Below are 24,077 nucleotides of genomic sequence, written 5' to 3'. Positions count from 1 at the left end.
AAAACGCTGACTGGTTTGTGCAGCTTTGCTCACAAAATGGGTTTAAATTGGGTCCAATGCTGGTTAGATTTGATATAAAAGGGTGAAAATAGGCAACTAAAGCAACTTTAGGATTACTAGAGATACTCTGATAACTGTTACCATACTCTAAATACCATAGAATTACTCTAGGAATACTATACTAAACTTGTTTCTTTGAATTTATCAGACATGAGCTGACAAAACTGTTACAAAGTGCCAAAATTGTAACAATCTCAACATATTGGTACTTTAGCCATCAAATACACAAGTGGCCACTAATAATGCTTCACAATTTCATGTCAGAGGCAAGTAGAGCCAGGGACAAACTACACAAGATTTTCACATGTATGGATGTTTTCAGTCCTCGAAGCCCACAAAGAACAAGTACCAGCGGTAAGATTAAACAAAACCACCCTCGGAAGCTGAGATCTCTCTTAAACTTTCAACACTTCTGACCAGTTCTGACTGCAAAAAATAAAAGATCCGGATGACGCCATGGCTGCAAAACAACAGGCTGTGCTTTCAGCGGGCATTGTTCTTGAAGACTTGATGAGTGAAGTATTACATGTAGTAGGGCAATTACTAATGAAATCAGTGAAAGTTAGTTTACCCAAATTACATCCAGTTTAAAGACAGCCCTTCCTGCAAAGAGATGTTGCTGATGAATTTTTGAAATGTTATTTTAGAAATGAAGTGAGCAGAAATCTCAGTGACTAATATCTCAAAAATCACAGAAAATAAAACCCAAAGTAGCTGCATGGCTACATACAACAAGTGATAAGTGGGGAAGTATGTTTTTTTTTTTTTAATATGGTGAACTGACCCTTTAGAGTACTTTCAGTAGGTCTAGTACGCCATACTACAGCTCAGCTCTCTTTGGCAATCAAAGGTCTAACATACCGCACCACAATAGGATTATTTTAAACAAGTGTGATCCAAATCAGCAAGTCTTCAAGACACCCTGACTGGATCAGAGGACTCAACATAAAATTAAACTTGCAAAATTCACACTACACAACACTCAGACAGGATTATTGTTATCCTTTAACACACCTCTCACAGGATTTCTGCAGGTTTCACAAGGATTAAAATTGACTTTTTTAAAAGACTGTTTTAGACAAACATAGAATGCAATTTAATAATCGTTTCACAATCATACAGGTCAAAGTATGATGGAAAACGAGACCATGATCTACTTTCATCAGCAATCCCACTTTTAGTTTCTAGATAACGTCTCCCAACAGCCCACGATCAGATGCATTTCAAAACTAATATTACTGACTACAGCAGAATATAATTAAAACTTTTAGACTTATTAACTAAGGCTTTTTTTTGAGGAAATGAAATTAAAGGGTTTTTATGCTTTTTCAAGACATGCAGAGATAACGCTCCCAGTTTCAGAGACCGAATCGGCCACAGTTCTCTTCTATTTTACATTCAGCGCTTCTGAGGTACTTGAACGGAGTAAAAGGTTGCAGAGCCTGAAGATCACTTAATTAAACTGTGCGAGTGAGAGGAGGATGACTTGGACATACAATATGTGAAAGGAGATTTCCCCAGCAATGTCATCACTGCCCTCAGTGTGATTATGAGAGGATTTACTTGTAATCCAGGGTCTTACTTTGCTTGTCAATCATCACGCCAAAGTGTCTGAAATAAGACATGAGCCAGAAAAGCCAAAGGAAGTGAGAGTGCCACTTGTTTTTAAAGATTTTAATATAAAAAAAAACAAGTAATATTTGGATCCTAACAGCATTCCCTTGGAAACTTTTTAAATTGCAGCGTGACTTTGCGATTTTTGAGTGTTTGAAGTACTACCGTGTCGTCTTGGTAACCGCATCATCCCTTTCACTGGCTCTGTTGTTAAGTAGCAAAGTGTCACACAATAGCCTAACTGCCAACCACAACAATGCAGAACCAGATTGAGGAAGCACTGCACATAAATGAAATCATCTGACCGTTACAAAAATATATTGAAATGTAAGTGATGTCCTAAACACATGAAAGAACAACTTCCTGTGTGACATGCATTCAACTTTCTACAATATTAAACAAAAGACAATTTGAAATCATTGGTCTTTATGATTTTTGTGAAGCTACAAAGCACAACAAGAAGTGTTTTTCAAATCCTGGCACCCCTGCCCTGCACGTTTTAGATGTTTCCTTCTTCCAACACGCCTGATTCAAACGATCGGCTCGTCATCGAGCTCTGCGGAAGCCTGATAACGACCCATTCATTTCAACCAGGTGTATTGGAGCAGTGAAAACATCTAAAACATCTAAAACAGGGGTGCCCCATGACCGGGATTGAAAAACGCTGCGTTACAAGATGACATAAACTGAAACTGAATCTCAATGACAGCTGGGACCAGGTCAGCTGAGTGACTGAGAGGAACTATGGTGCGATCAGGGGATTTTGACACGCTCTAACAGACTGAGGTCAGTCTGTTCAAGCGACAGAGGTCGACTAAGGTCTGAGCAGCGTTGACCTTCCTCTCATTAGAAAAATGGCACTATTGTTTGAGTTTAGCTTCCTGTAAATCTCAACGTACTGCAACTACCTGCCAAGAGTCTCCTTGGATCTCATTTATGAAACATGAATGAGTGTAACATAGTAATTTATGCATTGGGGTATTCATTAAATATCTAGTAGCTCCAACTTGTTTACATCTGACTCAGGCAGGTGTGTACATAAACTCCATCGTTCATTATTTACTTCTTTTATGTTTTATAGTTAATCTGGTTATACTGAATACACAGTATGGTCTTGCTTTCTTTAAGTATTTCATAAAATAAAGAAATAATGGGTTTGTTGTAGAGAATAATAACTGTTCAATGTTCATAAGACTATAACAGACTATTTTGCCGCCAAAATGCTGCTGAGTCCCACATGGTCTGGAGAGAGGAACCTGGAGAGAGAAACTAGTGCTGTTGTCAATGCTCAGTCATAACTGGCATTATGGTCTGGTTTATGAGGTCACTGTCTAGATCAACAAATTTCCCCATTTCTGTTTGAGACTTTTTTAATTGTCTGTGACTTGTTGTTCAGTTAACAGTTTTCAACCACAGTTTCTTCAAACTTTCTGTATGATTCTCTGGAAGGCTGAAACAGTATACAGTTGTTCTGTATTCTCGGTCCACATGGTAGTAGGCTTGTTTTAAAACAGTACTGCTGCAATCTCTGAATTGCCCAAGTTCTTTATTATCCAATGTCTAACTGTCATTTTGGTCTGGCGGTTGTAGGTGTTGTCCTTTTCCTTATTTAGCAACGTCTGAGGCTGTGCAATTTATCTAATTCAAGGTAATTAAGGGCGTAAAAACATGCTTCTCCATTTGCAAACGCATGGAATTTGTCAAACAATGAAAACATCATTGTTTGATGAATGTACTGTATGTTTTTCAGTAAATTACGACAAGGCTACTTTTTTTATGTGGATTTATGCTTAAAAATGCACAATCATTTTCATTCCTCCTGAGATTATCAGTCTTCCCACTTTAGCCCTTTTAATAAAGTGCATATCCGCCGATATTCGTGTTCATTCATAGACTACCAGTAATGGGCTACAATTATACTGCTAACATGACTAATGATGCTTGGCTCTTAAGTATTTCTTCTGATCCAAGTTGCTGTATCTACCATCTCGACAGGAACCGCTCCATTAAAACACGGCTGTATCCCACCGTGTTAACAGCCAGCTTTTGTTGTCAAGTAACAAAATGATTGATTCCCCAAGCCTCCACTTCTCTCAGTATGTGTGAAAATGGATCGGTGGACGATTAGGGCCCAGGATTTTCCCACCATTGTTTTGCCCCTCTCTGACAGGAAGCACAGTCTCTGTACTCACTTTGCGGCAAACTTGACCATCTGCTTGCTGGCACGATCTCCCACTGCGACTAGTGCCTGCACGTTGAACTGCTGTTGACGCAGGACTAAGAAGCACTGCTTCCCTGAAAAGAAAACAACAACAGTTGATAGTGTCGGGCTGTTAAAACCCGTTTCTGGGCATATCTTATTAAAAGTTGAGACGGTCTGTCTGAAGTAATGCAAGTTTGTTCAGTCTACAGGTTCTGATCTTCCTTGTCATCTACAGAACAGGACATCTTAAGTGTTAAACATTTGTGAATGGATCCTTCTCTTTGAAGAGCCCTGTGTGTGGAGAAAGGGTGATTGCTACCTTCCTAACAAACACCACACACCTAGGAACAGAGTAAACAAGTTAGCCAACACAATCCTGGGGCAGCAGACAGTCGGACCACCCAGGTACTTTGATGTTTGTAGCCTGTGAGAAGGAGGAGGGTGGTGGGGATAATAGCAACGTCACAATCCCACCAACAGATGCACCTCATCCCAGACCAAATCAGGATGTTATTCTGCCCGCACGGACATCCTTACAGCGAGCAGAAAGAATGAAAGACATGAGTGGGGGAGGAAGTGACTCTTGACACCGGAAGTTATCCTGAAAGGAAATGGCTAAACGGGTCATCATTCAGACCTCAGTTTATTTGTAATCAAGCAAGAAAAGTGTTCCATGCAGGGTTGTAATAACTTGTCAAACCTGAGAGGGTTCATTGTATTCAAATAGAGCAACTGCATAGCTGCCAGTAGTTAGAACCCAGCAAATAGAGGTTATCTGATCTCAGTGTTGGCAGTGAAATACTATTCTGATATTAAAAACACCCTGAAGTCGTCAGACTTTGCTAAACATGAGAAGGGAGGGAGAAAAAAAAACTGCTCTCTAAGTGTCTGCACAATTCTTCACAGAGTAATATATCGCAGACAATAGGGGGAAATGTCAAATTCTCAATACTTCACACTGGGGTACTATTTGGTATGTATTTTCTCAGTAAATGCTAAGTGTTTTGTTTTTAGTTTCTGACCTTCAGTGTTGCTTAAACTGAAGAAGGTGATGCCGGTCATCTAGGTCATGGGAAATCTAAAAGCACCTAGTCAAAGGCAACTGGAATTGTTGTTTGGTCTTTAAGAGAACAAAGTGACGTGAAGAACTGGCCCAAGGGCAGAAGTTTTAGATGTATATCCCTATAGTACACCAAGGATTAGACCAGAGGTCATCTAATCTGGACTGTTTGTGTCTTTCGCACAAAAGAAAAACGCTCTAAGCCGAAAAAAAAAGGTGAACAAAGACGAAGGGGTGATCTCACCTTTGGCTCTGCTGGTGTGAACCCGGGCACGCAGCCAGATACGCTGGTCAGCTTTCTCCGGAGTGAGGTCTTGGACCAGCACCAACACCCTGTCTGGCTCACACACACAGAGACACACACACACACACAAACACACACACGTGAATACTTCAAAAGAAAAATCAGGGTCTATTTCCCCACCTCACATCACTCCCACCCCACCTCGTACCCTCCTAAAGGCAGAAAGAAATGTGAATAAGCATGCATGTGCGTGTGTAGACGTACACAAAATACAAGGCTCAAATTACAGATGTACCTAATAAATAAGACACACTAGGAGGCCCGCTGAAAACCTGTCTAACGCTCCTATTCTCTGTGGGTTTCATGACAAATTGACTCCAGTTTCACCTGTGTCACTCAGAGGCATGCTTTTACCTTATTATCAGCACGCAGACGAGGCAGACACCGCGGCTACACCGGAGAAAACAGAGCCGCCCTTTTGGCTGAGAACTCTGCGTCAAACCCACATAAAAGCCCTCACCCTCCACCCTCCACCCCCACACCCCGTCCCCACGGCTGGGCTTGGCATGCAGGTGAGCGAGGCCCCACTTTGTTTGCTGCCACTCGAGCTGAAAGAGCATCCAGACAGATGGACGACCTCGGCAGGTCTTCCTGCTGCCTCTGTCGCGTTCACCCGAGATTTATCACACACTATTAGTCACTACAATTATCACTGACACCGTTGCGTTCGTGACGCAAGGAGAGAAAGAATTTTTTTACGATGTTAATCGGTTGTATCTGTGTTATCTGTGACTTTTGACAGCCAGACTATGGTAATCTGAGAAGTTGTGTATGAGGATGTCATCTTGTATCAAAACATAATTTGAGGGTTGCTGCGTGTTTTCAATTTCTGGATGCCTTGTTTTTTCATCATGTTAATTTCCTCGACTTTAGAGTGGATGTTCAAGTGCAATATGCCATTTATACCTCTCGTATCCCGATGCTTTGTGTTCAGCCTGCGTTTCATAACATCGAGCTGACTCATATGTGACTTTTATATCAATAATGTGCAATAATGACTTTGCAATGTCCTTGTGTGTGACACAAGATTAAAGGTACCTTGTTTATATCTGCATCATATTTCATCACCCAGTTTCAAATAAAATTATTTGTCGAACCCTCCTCTGAATCTACAATCCTACCAAACAGAGATACAATAAAATAAATAAAATAAATAAATAAAATAAAAAGACACAATAGTTTGTGAAGCAGTGAGTTTTGAAGAGGTTATTTTCAAGGAAAGACTTCCACTTCTGCCAACTGTCAGATGATTTACAGGAAGCTGAGTGCAATGCAACTCACTGATAAAGAACACCCCACCTAAACTGGCACCTTGAAAAAAAATATTAAAACGAGATGTTTCTCTGAACAAAAAAGGAAGGCTTTGTGTTTCCTGTCTCATGTGCGTGTGAGAATTCATCTTCATACTGCATGACAATGAATGAACAAATGCTTCTGAAACGTACCCGAGTCTTTCTTTCACAACACTGACATTGTGAACAAGTATGGGAAAGAACTGCAACATGGACAGCAGACACACAATAACATAACACATAAAAAAGTCATGCATGGAGACATAGGGAAAGAGCTAAATGTTGATTTTACCCATTGAACAACTCCTAAAAATTCCAATATCTATTAATATGACAGAGAAGATGGTCTATATGGTCAATAAACAGATGCACATCAAGATGAATGTGTCCCCATTTGCAGAAAAAATATCGAATTGATCTGTTTTGTAGTCGTGACTGGATGTTTGGGTTGGCTGTTATGAGGGCTGATGAGTGGAGGAAGCAGCTGCTATACTAACCCAGTTTTTGTTGGGACTGGACCATTGCTGACACACCATATCGGTCCTTGGCAAAGTCCTGAAAGAATAAAAAGCACATCATCTTACAGCAGAGAAGATCAATCATTTGCTTAAACTGTTAACAAAACATCACACTGCTTTTAGTGTATTCACATAAACTCTCCACTGTTTTCAAAAGCAACTTCACCACTTTCGTTTCATAAGCGTCAGTCTGTCTGCTACAGCTGAGATAACAGACAGGCAGCACAGATAATGATGCTTATCACGAGGAGAGGAGAAAATGATCGAGAGAATATAAAACACACAAAGTTCAGCGTGCAGGCATTTGCATACAAAATGTTGCAAAAGGTGTGAAAGCAGAGGTAGAGTCAAGTCGGGGAACTGGTCTTAGAGGATGAGTGCTGTGATACTTACATCTTCCTCTGTGCTTTGTTGTTCAGCAGCCTGAAAAACAAAGAGGTGATGTGGGTTTTTAAAGGGCATCGCAAATAGCCAGGAAATAACACCAAGAGCACGATCTACTGAATTCAAACATAAAAAAAAAATGTTCAAAAAAACATTCAGCTTCAAATGGAGTAACATTTTGCTACAACAGTTATGCAAATTGTGTTTTCATCTCGTGCTATCAGGGATTTGAATAGAATTAATAAATCCTGACTCCGTCCTAGAGCTAAGCCTCAGATCTCTGGGACGCACGGCTCTTCTACACATTGCTCTAACACATCATAGACAATGAGTAATGGCAGTGGGAGATATTACTTTGTAATAGAAACAGCATAAGTGGACAGACATTCTTTATCTCTGCACTGATTTCCAGGCAAATGGCTCCCTGTGTGAGATGAGGATGAGTCCTGGCGAAGTTACACCTCCATTTTCTATGCAAATTGATATTGGTGTATGGAAACGGCTGGTGGTGGTGGAGTGAATTGGAATCGCCCATCCTTGATATGGATATGATAATCCAGTCGCAAGATGGATGACATTGCAGCTTATGATCCACTGTATGTATATATTGATAGATCTATTAATATAGACCTGCAATAGCCATGAAGCGACAGACCAACGCCGGAGCAACTAAAGTGACAAGTGTCGGCGTAAAAAGTGAACGGCAGAAAATAACACTGCTAACACTCAATAAACATTCAGCTCAGCTTTCAAATCTTCCCCGAGGCCGTGCAGCAGAGGTTCAGAGGTTCCTGCCTTCTTCCATGAAACATGCTGACTGTGTGAATCCAGGTGGAAAAGCACAATACCTTGCAGCTTTCGCCAATAAAAGCCACTTGAATCATGGCAGACTGATGATTACGTCTTGGACGAGCCAGTGCCGAGCTAGATGACACGTTTTCCGAACAACGGATACAGTTTTCCTTATTCATATCTTGCCAATTTTGCTTTGAGGGATTGTCTAATGGAAAAATCTAGGGATGAACCTATACTGGCCCCGATAGCGACCCTTTAAAACGGATCAGTTATCAGCCAAACATCACTGATCCTCATTATATACTTCAATATTTTCTGTTCTACTTCATATATTTTCTGCAATGAGCTACTCATCACTGCCTGCGAGGGTTTTACAATAAACGCATTGAAATGTGAAGGCAGTGATATGCCTTTACGGTAAAACAGGATGTGGTTCTTTCTGGATGTGGCAGTTGCCAGCGGCACATTCTTAAAAAAAAGAATGATGGTGTGTGATTGTCTCCATTTACAGTTAAGGTGTTATGTTTTACAATAACAATTAACATATAAGAATGATCCCAGTTCAATGGAGCAAGGGAGTACATATTTTAAATTTGTGAAAAAGAGTTTATAGGTATTGGATCAGCACTCTATATCAGCAAGTAGGCTATAGGTATTGGTATATGAAGAGAAAAAGTTGAATCAGTGCAAGCCTTAACTTGTTACAGCGGCATCTGTGGCAGTGAAATGCAGATGCCTGCGCTGCTATAGAAATTTTGCACTGCGTTTGAACTGTGGAAGAACACGTGTACTCTGACGCTGACAACTTATCTGCATGGTTCATTGGACATAAAGAGTACTCAGTACTCAGTTTGCAAATATGTCAACTTGTCAGTGGTCATGCTGTTGAGTCTGTGAATGATGGAGCCACTTTTTTTCTCCACTCAGTGGCAATGAAAGCCTGAGACGTTATCTGGGTAGAGTGATTGCATGTTAAGAAGGAGCTGCTAATATGTTGTGCACTCAGTGTAGAGGAAAATAGCACTTTGTTTGGGTGGACATAAACAAAGCCAAAATGACAGGAATACTTAGACAATGGATACTCTTGCCCCCCCCCCCTGCTAGCCAACCAACCCTCCTGGACCCACAATGCCCACAGAGCTGCACGTCACAGCCCTACCAGCTGTAAGAGGGGGCAACGGATGTGAAACAACAAACCCAAAAAAAAAAAAAAAAAAGAAGGCACCACTGACCAGCTTGGCCTGTTTCTCAGCCTTTTTTGCAGCTTTCTCCGCTTCCTTCTGCTGTTTCTTCAGGGCTTTCTTTGACGGGCCCTGCTGATCCTCCTCTGTTGCCCTGGAACAGGAAGAAACACACAACATAAACATTTAAGTCAACTTCCACCTTCTATTTCTCTTGCATCCCATAAGGAAGTAGTTGACCGCCTGGGAAAACCAATTTTGAACCATCGTCATGTCTAGCTTTTAAGTCTGAACTGCCTTTAATCCCATTGTCTTTTAAAATTATAACAGGTGTAGCCTGTGCAAATGGAGGGACGTGGGTTGGAGAGCGGCTGAAAGCAGAGATTCCAGAGAGAAGATTTGTTTACTCATTTGTGAAGAACACAGACGATCACATTTTGATAACTTTTTGTCATATCTGAAAGTAAAGGTGTTTTTACCTTTAAAGGTGTTTTGCTAAATGCAACACTAGTCACTAGCCTAGATAGCACGACGCAGTGTCAGAGCTGATAAGCGGGGGACACCTTCCTATAAAGAAAAGTGTGGTTTAGTAGTAACAAACGCTCTTCAGTAGATGATAGAAACAAACAAACATCGATATAAACACACATATATATCTCACAGGAGGCGCAATATTTGTTAAATGTGAAATGTGTGTTAAAACACCATTTTAAAGTAAATATTCTTGTGCTGCAGAGATGTCCTGGCCTACACATCATATTCTAGACTTAAGAAAACATTTTTGTTTTGCACAGATCCCTGCAAAAATCACACCATAATCATTTTATGTTTTTCAATGAAAATGAGAATAATGATGTTAAAAAGTATCATTACCTCTAATAACGCAAATCATATCACAATTGCATATCAGTCAATAATCACCATTAGGTGTTTTTTCAAAATCGCACTTTAGATATTTAGATTCTTATCCATTCTGCAATACCATCAAGTAAGGCATCTGATCGGTCCCGACTTTATTCTGCAGCTTGACAGTGACGCCAGACATACAGCCAGAGAGATGAAGAACTATTTTCAGCGACAAGAAGAACGAGGAGTCCTACAACAGATGGTATGGCCCCCACAGAGCCCTGATCTCAACATCATGGAGTCAGTCTGGGATTACGTGAAGAGACAGAAGCAACTGAGATGCCAGAATCCACAGAAGAAGTGGCACGAGTTCTCCAAGATGCAGGAACAACCCACATGTCAAGTACCTTGAAAAAGTATGTTTAAGTGTACCGAGGAGAACTGGCGCTACAGGCAAAGTATGTGCTCACACCAAATACAGTACTGATTCCTTTTAGGTTTCTTCTACTAACTGAACATTGTTTGAAGTTAATTGATAAATAAAAACTATTCATGGCATTATTTTTGAGAGCATCTCCACTTTACTTTACTCACTACTTTAGTGCCTAAAACTTTTGCACCGAAAACTACTATAAAACTGGGTAAGCTGTCAAAATCATTTGTATGTTCAACAATTTAATATTTTAACTTTGATGTTAGAACAATGCTCAACAAATGTGCCTTATTATTTAGTACATTAAAAATACTGCAATACAAGTTATTTATGGTGGCCCACATCAGTGCAACATTAAGGCAGTATCAGCTAGTTACCGAGAAAGTGACACGTCTATTTTAGGTCAAAGCCTTGAAGGTTGTGAAAGATAATGGTGGAGTAAGATATGTGATCGCAGACTTAATAATCAAACAGACTGAACTTTGCACTCCAAACGAGCCTCGCATGAACTGTTGTAGACGTGGGCTAAGACTGCAGGTCAATGAATAAGTGCTGTTTGGTTTTTCTCAGTCCAGGTGTCCAGACCTCAAAGACGCCCATAAGCAACATGGGTTACTCATAGGAAACAACAAGGACCAAAGGCCCACTATAAATAGCTATAAAGTCTAAACAAGGAACTAAATTCACAACAGATAATGCCCTTGACTTCCGAGGTAAGACTTCAGACAAGGTTTAGCACTTTAAGTACTGCCAAACTGACACCACTATTTACAGCAACTTGCAGCCAAAGTCCTTGAATTTAAAATCAAAATGATATATTTTAACTTTTGGAAGAAAAAAAATGCATTAGGGTAACATATTTCTTTATAACACCTAAACTTGAGCATCTACTTTTTGGTAATCTGCTCCAGAGCATAGCTGCTGCATCAAAGGAACTAACAAACAACCCAAACACACACACAGCATGAGTAGCTTACTGGTACAATCTGATTCAGCTGTGTTAGTCACCTGGACTGCACTCAGAGAACAAACTAGACCAAACAAAATACACTCAGGTCGGTTTATTTGTATGTATCAGTTGAATCTGTTAAACCGAATCAACAACCCCTTTTTTATCCCCCAGGCATGTTAGATCAGTCTGACTGTCTGGAACAGCTAGCCACAAAACACCTACACTCTGCTTACGAAACAGTACAAACAAACAAACTTTGCAGCAGCGGATTCTTTAAACAGCTAAGTTAAGCTTATTATATTTGGTGACTGCCAACATTCGGTTAACACATGAACACATGATGGCATGGGCCAATGAGTTCATTACACCCCCAAGTCACAAAAATTATGATACCATAAAAGGACAACAAAATGGACAGGAACAGTTAAGACAAAATGCTTGTGATAGGCAAAATATCAGAAACATTTAAATAAACTGCAGTCCAGGTCATAACAGTGATGTAAAATGTAAATAGTAATGCAAAAATCTCAACCGAACATGAAAGTTTTGAATCAGGTAGTATTCAGTGCAGGGTTGGTGTATTACATCGCATTACACCATAGAGGATTTCTGTTTTTCTGGTCACTCATTGTATTTTCTACATTAAGTTAAAAAGTAACTAGATAGCTAATTAACCAGACAGACTTGACACCCTTCCTGTCTGAAAACGACACGGTACGTGACCAGAGGGTAAACTGGCAGGAGCACAGAAGAGAGATGTGCATAAACACGACGTGACAGGTTGAGGTTTGCCAACTTAGTAGATAAATCTGAACTTTTTATGATGTGTTGTATGTAATGAAACAGTTAAAGCGCAGATTGACATGGCTGAAGATATTATCAAGATATCTTTTTGTTATGTACTGTAATCAGGGTGTCCTTGTATAAGACAGCTTGCTCTCAATGCCCCCCCCCCCCCCCCCCCACCTGTTTAAATAAAGGTTATATATGTGAATATATATGAATCAGAAAGTGATTCAGTCAATTCAGCATCACTGAAAATACATTTGGAAACATTTAATTCATATTCCACCTCTGAGTCTGCCACTAAGAGTGAAGTGAAGCAAGTATAAAGGTGGACATTTCCTTCATATTAATCAAGCTTTAATAAGCCGAATTCACCAGAAAACCTAAAAGACTTAAAACAGGATCTTGTCACCTTTTTTCAGTAATTACACTCATATATCAAACACAGCCATCATAAAATGAGAGATTTTCAATGTAATGTGATGTCCAGACAGCAAAATAGGTATTAACCAACATCGCCACGGCTCGTCCTGTGTTTGGTTTTCATATTTCTGGTATTTTAAAGCATTTTCCTGTCATTGGCAAACTTTAACATGCTTCTACTTAAACTCATCAGATGACGCAATCTGCTGCATGTTAAGGCAATGCTAACGTTAGCTGGTTGCTAGCCGCACTGTTAGCGCTGTCATACGGCAGTGTGTGAGTGCTGTTGAGATATGACATTAATAACTTTGACGCCCTTCTTACCCCTGGACTTCCTCTTTAGTCATTTCGAGTTATTTTTCTTGGAGAATGAGGAGAAAATGTTTCACGGCTGTTTGACAGAGAGTAGCACCTCATCAGCTGTTCACAGCATGGACGGCTACAGGAAGGAAGGACCTGTTTGGACGGGGCACCAAATACGCGGATGTTTTGGGATCCGACTGGAAACGAGTGAGTGGAGGTTGTTCCCACTGACTTATTCGTCCGGCTTCTACGTGGTCTAGACAAAATAATGTGAACACCTAATGGAAAATGACAGACATTGTCAGGCAACTTTAAAGAATCTGGGAAGATTTTGATTTTCTCAACAACATGAAGCAAGGCTCAGTGCTCCAAAGAGGCCAAGTCATATCTATCTATCTGTCTATCTATCTATCTATCTATCTATCTATCTATCTATCTATCTATCTATCTATCTATCCATTTGATAAAGTACCCTCTAAGGTGCCCCCAAAGTATGGTAAAATGCCCTCTAATGCCTGCACAAAGGAGAAAACCTACAGAGTTCTGTAATGACTGTCTAGTTATGGTTAAATCAGGATTAAATGCCCTATAGGTTGCCTTTATTTTGTGAGAATCTGGAAGAAAAACCCTCATGGGTTCCCTTTTAGTGGAAGAAAATGTGATAGTGCCCTGTAAGGTTCCCCCAAAAACGAGAAAACAAGATGTGCCCTTTAAATGAAGAGGATGTAATGCAGTCAGTGCTATATGAGTTGCCATTGTAATGGGGTGAGCTGGAGGTTTGTGGTAGAGGCTGCTTTCCCTTGAGCAAACGGATATGGCAGTGAATGTGCACTGCCTCTCACTGACAACATTTATGTCAGTGAGAGGCAGTACCCAGGGAAGTTAATAATATAAGTAATATAATATTTTGGTTGTCTGTGTGAGGTGATTGAAGGCTAAGCCAGGTGTAACTGATAAATTTAAGAGAAGTCTGAAACACCATTGTTCCTAAGATGAATCATACTTGGATCAAGGTTACTAATGAACTTTGCAATAATGGCAGAATAGTTTTGAATATGGTTATAGGTGAGACGGAGTCTAGAAAATAAGCTCCACATTAGGAGGAGGTTATGAGAGGTGTATAATATGATTTTACATTAGATTTTCTTTATCCTGGGATAAAGGCCTCAGTTTGCTTTGTAATGCTCAGTAAACCTATTCACATTGAACTCTACCAGCTTCAAGTGTATTTTTTGAGTCTTTCTCTTGAGTTTAATGCTAAGTTGTGGGTGACCTGAAGATTTATTGACCCATCTGAAGATTTCCCACGACAAGTTCTCTATGTGTGCCCTTCTAGTGAACAAAGAAAGGGGAAGTTGGAATTTAGGGTTCCCCTAAGTCTAACATACTAAAGTGAAAATTGGGTGCCTTTTTCATTGAAAAAACATGTATCTCACTGTATGTGAAAAAAACATGTTAAAGTGCCCTTCCAGCGAAGAACATGAGATACTGTGCCCTATACAATGGAGTAAACTGACAGTTATCATATGAATTAACAAATCCTTAATTTAGGCTGACCATGTGGAAAATAAAGTACCCTTAAAAACATGTTGTAGATGTTGTGGCTGACGTTATTCCATTTAGTTGATTTGGTACAGTACTACTACAGTTTGCTCAGTCACAACCCTTTTAGATTGTTTTAGTTAGATACATACTTAGCCATCTCTATACTAAATATTTGGTACAAACTGGAAATCACCCTTATGGTGTAGTCTTCTTTAAGGAAATGATTAGAGTATTCTTTATTCAAAATGTGTTTACAACCCTATAGCTTAGATTAACTTGCACTTGTAGAGAGGAGGATTAGCATTGGGTTACCCTACAATTACAGAATGCCAAGAAGAGACAGAAAATTGAAGACAATACAAAGGGATTTACAAAATGCAGCTAGAGGCAGCAAGGGAGGAGATGAGAGAGATGAAGTATGTTTGCATTAGCCATTAACGATTAGAGGGATGCACAGTAGGACTTAAACCTCTGCCTAGGCATGGTAAAAAGTTAAAAATAAATGTATCCTGTCATGAAACTGTTATGAAATCTGGAATCTTTTACGTAACCCTGCTAACAGACAAACAAAAGGAGAGGCATGCAAGCAACTTCCTTGATAGGGGTAAAAACATATAGACAAAGGCAAGAGGGCTAGTGCAATTCTAGTGCTGTATGTCAGTGCCTTACCACGCCAAGGAAGTGGAAAGGCATGATAAATGTCAGAGCTGCTCAATCTTTCAAGGATGTTTGCCAATTTTTATGACATGGAAGATGACAGTATTGTCACTGAACCTAAGGAGTCCCACTTTTTCTATGCTTTCCCTACCAGCCATGTACAAGCTATGCTTACAAGCTGACAAAACTCCTATAAATATATGCTACATAGCCAGAGACAACTGCATCAGTCGACCAATCATTCTCCAGATTCTCCAGCCTTTGAAGAATCTGGCTGTCAGATCTTCTGCTGTTGTCCATTGAGAGGGACGTCCCAAGTGACCATAATGAGGTCATTAACATTTTCAAACTTATGGCATAAAGAATTCTCCTTTTATTCCACAAACCTTGCTTCTCGCTTCCATGACAAGAAAAAAACAGCTAATTCTCAAAATGTTAATAGTTCTATGGTTCTACTACCGATGTGTTTGAGAAATAAACATTTAAAACGTTACCCATTCCCTGTATTTTATTACGGAGATGTTTGCAAAATAAATGTTTAAAAAGTAGATCCTTTTTAATACTGAAGTGTTGTTGTCCTTATATTCTGACTCACGCTGTAAAATGTCAATCTTAACTGGGGATGTAGCCTTTTTACCAACCCTTCATCGTTGTTCTCTTCTGATGGGGGCCCATTCAATGCATCAGGTGCCCTTTATATTTTTTCACCCCTGACCCTCAGACAACCTGAGTCTGAATGAATTGGTATAAAAAATGTCAAAATTGATGGATGAAATTAACATTTACATTATATATATATATATATATATATATATATATATATATATAGGTGTTGATAAATTTGTCTGACTAACATATAGTGGTGTAGAGGGATATATTTTGTTGACATTGCATGTGGTGAGTCTCTCTATTGTCAGTTTCACAAATTATCCACTCAGACAAATAAATATACCAAGTATGTGTTGTTAATACCACTTTGTAGACCAGCTTGGACATATGTTACTCTGTGGTCAAGAATGTGTTTATTTGATGGTCCCTTAATACTGAAAAACCATGAATAGTACAAGATAAAGAAAAATTACATTTTAAAAAACTGAAGTAACTAAATCAACATGGTAGCAACACCAACAAAAAATGCACACAAACACATGGTATTAACACTACTATTAACAAGTGACCACCATGTGTGGTCTTCTTATGCATCCAGGTGAACATGTAAGTGACATAATCCAGGAAATTACTTTCACACCTTTAGTCCAGTGCACTAAGTGCAGTCAGGTATGAAGTGACCTTTGCAGGAATGACCATGCATGGCGAGTGATGGTAGTTTGAATACAGTGGGGGGTCATCAAAGCTTTTCTCAGGCTGTTGGCCACAGGAGCTCCTGATGCAGGAAACAGTCTTCCTGCTGCCACTTTCCAACCAAAACAATGCACCCATTAGAAAAGCAGGTCACTGCTGCCCAAAAGGAACCTTTGGTATTTACAGTATGTTCCTTCCATCCTGAGTTTGCAATAGCCTTTTACAATGATTTCTGCACTTATAAAAAAAGAGTATTTTGGGGGGGGCATTTTTGTCTTTGTTTGACAGTTGAAAGTGCAGGGAGACAGGAAACATGGAGAGAGACTAAAAATGCAGCGGCAATGCAACGGTCCGTGACCATGTACGTTGCGGTTATGTGGTATGCATCTGGCACTACTCAGAATTCATCAGTGTATCTCAACCACATAATTTAAAGGAGGCTCCAAACAGACTGGACAATGGTGTCAAGTTCCAGTTTGAAAATCAGCTCTTGGATGCACACTGGTAATGAATCACCAGTAGAAACAATTTCCTGTCCTTTAAGCTTTGGCCTTTAAAGCAGTAAAGCAAACATGAAACACATACTGCAACATATGCACGCGAGTTTGTTTTTACTAATGTTGAAAAGGTTGCATTTTTCCCACATTGCGCAGGAAGGTAACACTGATGTTTTGCAAGATATCAGATGATGCATGCAATGTGTGTATTTGTAGATGCATGTCATTGAGCAGTGAATATTTTGTCATCACACAGACAGAACAAAAGCTTTAATTATGAATGAAAGCGTGCCTTTGTGGACCCAAAGGTTAATTCCCAAGGGGGCCATCGCTACTTAAGATGTGTGCACTCAAGTAAGCACTTTGGGCAATTTGGATAAAAGCATTGTCCATATCTGTTTTTTTCTATGACAATGATGGTTAAGTATTTGTTTAAATGATCTGAAATACATATCGATAATCGGTCAAATCAACAATGACAATGGAAATGACATTTGTCCTCCTGTCAATCTGTCCACCTTTGACAACTGTTGTACTGTAAAGCACATTTGTCTCTTTGTATACTTGTGAACCATCAGTTTATTGTGTAACCCTACTATGAGCACGCCATTACAATTCTGTGTATGTTGGTTAATATGATCCTGATGCCCTCAATTGAACATCAAGGTGTCCTGACAGTGAATGAAGCAGATGAGGAGGATTTAGCTGAACACAGTGAAGTGTTAATCACAGATCTCTTCTTGCACGGGTTGAGGCAGCTGGGCTCTCATGCAAATTCTGAATCATTTGGGAACATTTCCAACTGAAAAGCCCCCCTTGTTTTATCTTGTTTTAATGTGAGAAACTAGAGCTCCAAAATATCCATTGACCCTGTGCCTTGATGGAGGTACTTCACACCTTTTTTACATGTAAAGAAATGGAAATGTATCTCCATTGGAGTCTTGACTGAATGCTGCTTTGCACAGCGGCCACTTGATGACTCTATTCTCCTTGACATCTATTGTTGCTTACTTCCTTTGGTCTGCAACTTGAATATTATTCTGTCACCAGTCTACCCAGATTAAATCTGTAGTATGTGCCAATAAAAGAGCCCACAGAAAGACTGATACAAGTATACGATCAAAACTTGTAATTTTTATCTTGTCACTATATAATTCCAGCTGATTTAATGATATATTGCGTTGATGCCTATTTGCATCTTCAGAATATATAGTCTGTGTTTTGACTACTATTTTTTATTGTTTTGTGAGTCAGGGAATGGCTAAAATGACCCATTGACCCATTCTGTGAAGCAAATGAGGATAACACTTGTTTACAGGCTACACATAATGAAGGCAGTATATCTTGTTAACTGAAAAAAGAAAAAAAATTTCAAAGGAGAACTTAACATGCTATTTTCTTTGTTAAGGAGCCATATGGGTGCAAATTATAACTGAAGATTTTAGCTTTTGTGTTGTGGCTGCTTAAGATGTAAAAGTGCACAGATGTTCCTGCAATTACAGGGCCCGCTAAGTCCTCCTTCTGCTTTCCAGCCAGATCAGGTGGAGACATTTGTGTTAGGGTTAGGACCCCCACACCCCTCCCTTCAACCCACACACACACACACACACACACACACCTCATCCCCCAACCCCCAACCCCTGAGGGGAAGAAGAGCTGGTTTGGGTGAAAATGCACACCACACAATCATTATGAGAAGCATTCAATTTTTTTTTATTTTTTTACATAAAAAAAACATTTAAAAGGGTAAAAAAAGCAGCATGCAGTTTCTTTCTTTTACAAAACTTCCAGTGTGAATGACAGCAATAAATAATAGCTTTCAGATAATCACACAACTTAAGTGCGAACATACAAATGCTACAAACTATGTACAGTTTCCAAAAGCAGCTAGCATCCCTGAAAACAGACAAGGCATTCAATGCCTAAACTTTACTACAGCATCACAGTTTGCAAAGATGAAATGACTCTTGATTGTAAAGCTGAATGGAAATGAGGCACTGCCTACGGTTACAATCTGCTTTGAGGAACATAAAAATTACAAAACTTTCAGTGAAAACCATCACAAGACACACAATTGCAACAATGCAAACAAATCAAAATGTATAAAAAACTTTTTTTTCTTTTTTACATCTGTACAAAATGTAGTAAGTTCTTTGAATTAAAGCTTAGTTTTTTTTTTCTCTCCTGAGAGTTTAAAGTCACAGACTCTGACGTTGACTGATGTTAACTTGTCAAAACACTTGAGGACTCGGACTCGGTTGACACAGATGAAATTTGCCCTCGCTTTCTTGCCATGAGATTCACCTTCTGACTTGATCTGCTGCTCATAGTCAGGGCGCTCTTGGCCGACTTCTTGAACTTAACTCCCAGGAAAGCATAGAGAATGGGGTTCAGGCAGCAGTGAAAAAAGGCCAGGGCTTCAGTGACAGAAATCCACTTATCCACTGCTTGTTCCAGTTCACAGGAGCGGGGGACCACGTTCAGCCTCATGAGGGTGTCCAAAAAGATGCCCACACAGTAGGGCAGCCAGCAAGAGAAAAAACACACAATGAGGATAACTGTGGTCTTCAGCGCTTTCCTCTTCAGTGTCTGGCCCTTGACGCCTTGCGACAGCTTGGCGATGATGATGCAGTAGCAGATGAGGATGACCAGACCAGGCAGTATGAAACCCACCAGGATTTGCTGGAAGCGGAAAACAACTGTCCATATGAGAGTGCCGTTCTGTGGATAGATGCGCTGGCAGATGATCCTGGAGTCACCGGTGCTCATGCTTTCATTGAAGTTCCAGGGGATGTTTGAAGACCCCATGTTTTGTGTCCTGGCAAACACCAGGTCAGGTACAGTCAGCACAACTGCAGGGAGCCACACAGCCACATAGATCACTCTGCTCGCAAGCAGCTTTCTTGTGGCTTGGCTGTTGGTGGCCCGCACAACGGCCAAGTATCTGTCTAGACTGATGAAAGCCAGAATGAACACGCTGCTGTACAGGTTGACTGTGTAGATCACGTGCACAGACACACAGAGGAAACTTCCAAAGTACCAGCTGCTGGCTGCATCCACAGCCCAGAAGGGCAGCGTGAGGACAAACAGGAGGTCAGCCACAGAGAGATGGAGCCGGTACTTGTCCGTCATCGTTTTGACCTTTTTCTGGTAGCCCATGACAACAACGACTAATCCATTGCCAATGATCCCGAGAATGAATATTATTCCGAAAACTGTGGGTAGGAAAATCTTGTTGAAGCTGCTGCTGAAAGCGCTACCACATGGCTCCTGGAGGTCCATGCTAAAGCCTCCAGAACCCTCTGACAAGTTGTCAGAACTGTTGTCATAGAAGTAATATGAAAAGTCGAACTGTAAGAAAAAAAGTTGTTGAAAAGTTAGAAACATTTAGATCTGGGTAGATGTTTACATCACATAAACAGCTCAAAGTAAAAATGTCTGATAACCTGTTTCTTACGTTAGAGGTGTCTTAAACTTTGACCTAAAAAATGGACCTCGAATTCTTAACTTACAGTTGCTGATTTTAATAACGGGTGTATATTTATTAGAAAAAAGTGATTTATAACCTGACTTATAGCCACTTTACACATGTACACTCGGGACTAAGTTATTATTAAATACAATTTATCTATATTAATTGCCATTTATAAAAACAACCTCCAGCACATATCAGGTTAGAAAAATAACAAAAAAGAAACTTACCCCTTCCATATCAGGCTCCATGTTAGCCACTCGTTGATAATGTAACTTCGGCACTTGTGTGCGCGTGTGTTCGCATCTGAAGCAAGGTGATCCGTTGTGAGTGAAGTCAGACATACATATCCTAGCGCCGCTTTCCTGCGCCCGCCCCTGAGGGAGGAGCACTGTCAGAGAGTACGGTCCCAAAACGGCTGACTATAAAACCAACGGCTCAGCTTGTGGTGAGGACATCAGTTTGTGAAACATGTCCAAAAAAAAAAAACAACAAAAAAAAAAACTACTGTTATCATGTTGTCTTTCAAAACGGAAAAAAAAAACATTGCGAAGCTAAAACAAGCCTCTGGGGACATGGCAGAGGAGGGTCTGGTGTGAAAGAGTATGTCATCATTATTTGGCTACTGTGAGAAATTATTTCACGGCAAAAGGTTTAAATGGAATATTTCTTAAAGCTTCCTTTGTATCAAATCTGACTTCCTTTATGCAAAGTATTTTCCTTCATACAATAGAAAATAAATAAAGAGCTTCACAAATACGAGCTATACTAATACTTTGCATTGTGGGAAGAGGACAGGTAGGCTACATGAACTGTTATTACAGATTTATCAATAGAGATAAAATTTTAAAATAGAAAAATTCAACCAAGAAAGTACATATAGGAATTTAATTTGGAGATAGAAGTTGTGTGGTACTGGTGTGGTAATGTCATTGTTAATGATCTGACAGGAATATAGGTGATACCACAGCAGGCAAGCATGCTATTAAGTTCAGTAAGGCCACTAAAATGTAATAGATACTATATCAAGTCTCCACAAAAGTCCCTGCAGGGAAGTTATTGGAAAATTAGAGCAATTTTAGGATTACACAGGCTTGTCTGGTAACATATCATCAGCTCAACATCTTCACATTTCGCTCTGCCCTCCTCATTCTGCACAGAGAGAGGCTTGACATTTAGATGGGCTGTTGAGGGTCTTCTCTCAGCCTCATATTTCTCTCTACAAATCACTTTATAACAGCGTCTGATGACAGTTTTCATCAGTGGAGGTCTGAATCTGTCCTCACCTTTATACACATCCTGTCACTTCTCAAGTACTGTTATGTCTGCACTCCCAAGTACTAAATGACCCCCAGTGGATTTGAAAAGAACCACACGCCCTATAATGTGGGATTTCTATCAAACAACTTCGAGCCTCAAAGTGTTCAACATTCATTCTCTCACAGCTTGGCCAACCCTCTCTGATTTCAGTTGACTTAGTGATGACAGGGCCGGGCCACATGAAACTCCCCGCCCTCTTCACAGATCAATCTGACGGTTTTCTGAAACTAAATATCCACCATGAGGCACGCAAGCACTATTTGATGTCTTTGATATATGAGAGCAGTGATAGATTCAATGAGTCGAACAGCATCATTGATTCCACTGATGTCCAATCCTTGTGTTGAGGAGCGAGATGCTTTGCTGGAAAAAGAAAAAAACCTGTAACTCCTACAAAATAAATTACTACGCAATTATGATTTTAGAGGAAGATGATGCTGCGAGATAACTTACATTCATATTCCACATATCAGCACTCAATTGACTATTCCTACAATATCAGAGGTTAGTTAAGGTTCAGCAACTCTGTTAAAGGCACAATACACTTTATGACCTTCTAGTGCTCTAAAATCCCCCAAAACTCACAACAGTTCAGCTGAGTTTCAACACATCAGCAGCAAGCTGTAATGAAACTTTGGGACTAGGGTGCTATATCAAAATGATGAAGCTCAGGAATAGATTGCAGTCATGGCTGAATAATAAAAACTCCAACTATTATTAAAAGATGGGATGGAAACCAGTGCAGCCCTGAATATTACTGACTGTAATTGTGTTTGCTCAAAGTACAATCTCCATTGCAGAATAGCTCAAATGGATATGATATTTTTGTCAGTTTAAAAACCTGAAAAAAGCTGTTTTGCTCTTCTCCCCGTATTGACAAAAGTGATACAATCTGTTGCCACTTCATGAAAGATTTTATATTTTCTGCTGTAAACACCTGGTGTCTAGTAAGGCTAAATTCCCCTGGTGTGTGGGAAACCCTGTACATATCATTTTCAGTTTCCCCAGAATGAGGACAGTTAGCGTGAGAAGCAACAGGCTGAAAACACAGCGATACAGCACCATGGTAACGAGTGCTGATTAGCAATAATGCAGATGAAAAATAAATCAGGAGCTCAGTGATTATCACTTTAATATAATAACAAAATAACATAACAATCATCTGATAATTAACAATGACTCACAGACATGCACACGATTTAAACAAAAGTAATACGCATTTGTTGGGGCTTATCAAAGTGGTTGTAGTCTAATCCTGGTGTGTTTGGTGTCCTCAGATCCGCCTGCAGCTGGACTCCTGAGGAGAAGAACAGAGGGAATCTGCAGCTCAGAGAAAGGCCACTGTATTGGTATGTTGCTCTTATCAACACCATTCAGACGCAGACATTTTCTCTGTTATCAGTCTGGAGGCAGAACTCCTGGATTTCATCTGTGTCCTGAATAACGTACACTATTTCATTTTTTTACATTCCCTGAATCACTTCCAGTACAGACAGAAATTCCACTGACTCACTTTCTGAAGTTTTTTTTTTTTGTTGATGCTTTCAGAAGTATTTCTTCTGAAGCCTTCATATGTTGTTATTTTGAAATTAAGTTCAAATTTCCCAAGGCTGTTTTTAAAATCAGTTGTATGTGTTTTGAATTGTGAGGCCCAATTGCATTAGATCATTTTACTGTCCTCACATGAAACAGCTACATTTATGAGTAGAGCAAAATATTTGACATATTCACAACTCAGTTCAATTCAACATAGGAATTTATTTGTATTTAAAAAAAGATTATATAATAATATATATTCAATGTTATAATTTATTATTCATTAATGGAAGATCCTGTGGGTGCATCACTCAAAACTCACTGAATGTTTGAAGTTTAGGAAAATGTTGAAACGAGACGTATTGATAATTAACACAAATATTATACAGGCTTAAACGTGGTGTTTTCAGTCTTTCATAATCACACCTTTCAGAAAATGGTGAAATAGAAGACTATTTCCAAAAAAAAAAAAAAAGCGAAGTGCAACATTTGCGCTCTGTCTCGCAGCTTTGAGCAATAAAATTAGGTATAATCAGTGCACTGCAATCAATAATCCTTTCTGGAGTTTGTGTGTACATGGAGCTTATTGTTTTG

At 39.7% G+C, this 24,077-nt stretch overlaps 2 protein-coding genes across 2 annotated transcripts in view; both read right to left on the bottom strand.

Moving 5' to 3' along the window:
• dars1 (aspartyl-tRNA synthetase 1) overlaps positions 1-13,334 on the bottom strand; it is a 31,867-nt gene extending 18,533 nt beyond the window's left edge. The window contains exons 1-6 of the mRNA XM_067603208.1: positions 13,176-13,334; positions 9,463-9,565; positions 7,445-7,474; positions 7,031-7,088; positions 5,182-5,274; positions 3,867-3,969 (exon numbers count right to left, since the gene is read on the bottom strand). Of these exons, the coding sequence (XP_067459309.1) occupies positions 3,867-3,969; positions 5,182-5,274; positions 7,031-7,088; positions 7,445-7,474; positions 9,463-9,565; positions 13,176-13,198 (410 nt within the window). The 5' untranslated portion in view covers positions 13,199-13,334. The remainder of the gene's footprint in view (positions 1-3,866; positions 3,970-5,181; positions 5,275-7,030; positions 7,089-7,444; positions 7,475-9,462; positions 9,566-13,175) is intronic.
• Positions 13,335-18,844: 5,510 nt separating this feature from the next.
• LOC137192474 (C-X-C chemokine receptor type 4-like) lies at positions 18,845-20,969 on the bottom strand. The gene is made up of 2 exons (XM_067603206.1): positions 20,858-20,969; positions 18,845-20,506 (listed from the first exon to the last, which is right to left on the bottom strand). Exons 1-2 carry the CDS (start codon positions 20,876-20,878, stop codon positions 19,379-19,381), a joined length of 1,149 nt encoding a protein of 382 aa, XP_067459307.1. The 5' UTR covers positions 20,879-20,969; the 3' UTR covers positions 18,845-19,378.
• Between the last annotated feature and the right edge of the window lie 3,108 nt (positions 20,970-24,077).

Source organism: Thunnus thynnus, chromosome 11 (genome assembly GCF_963924715.1).
Source record: "Thunnus thynnus chromosome 11, fThuThy2.1, whole genome shotgun sequence".
NCBI lineage: Eukaryota > Metazoa > Chordata > Actinopteri > Scombriformes > Scombridae > Thunnus > Thunnus thynnus.
The sequence above is the reverse complement of the archived record's forward strand: the minus strand, read 5'-3'. Positions and strand labels throughout refer to the sequence as shown.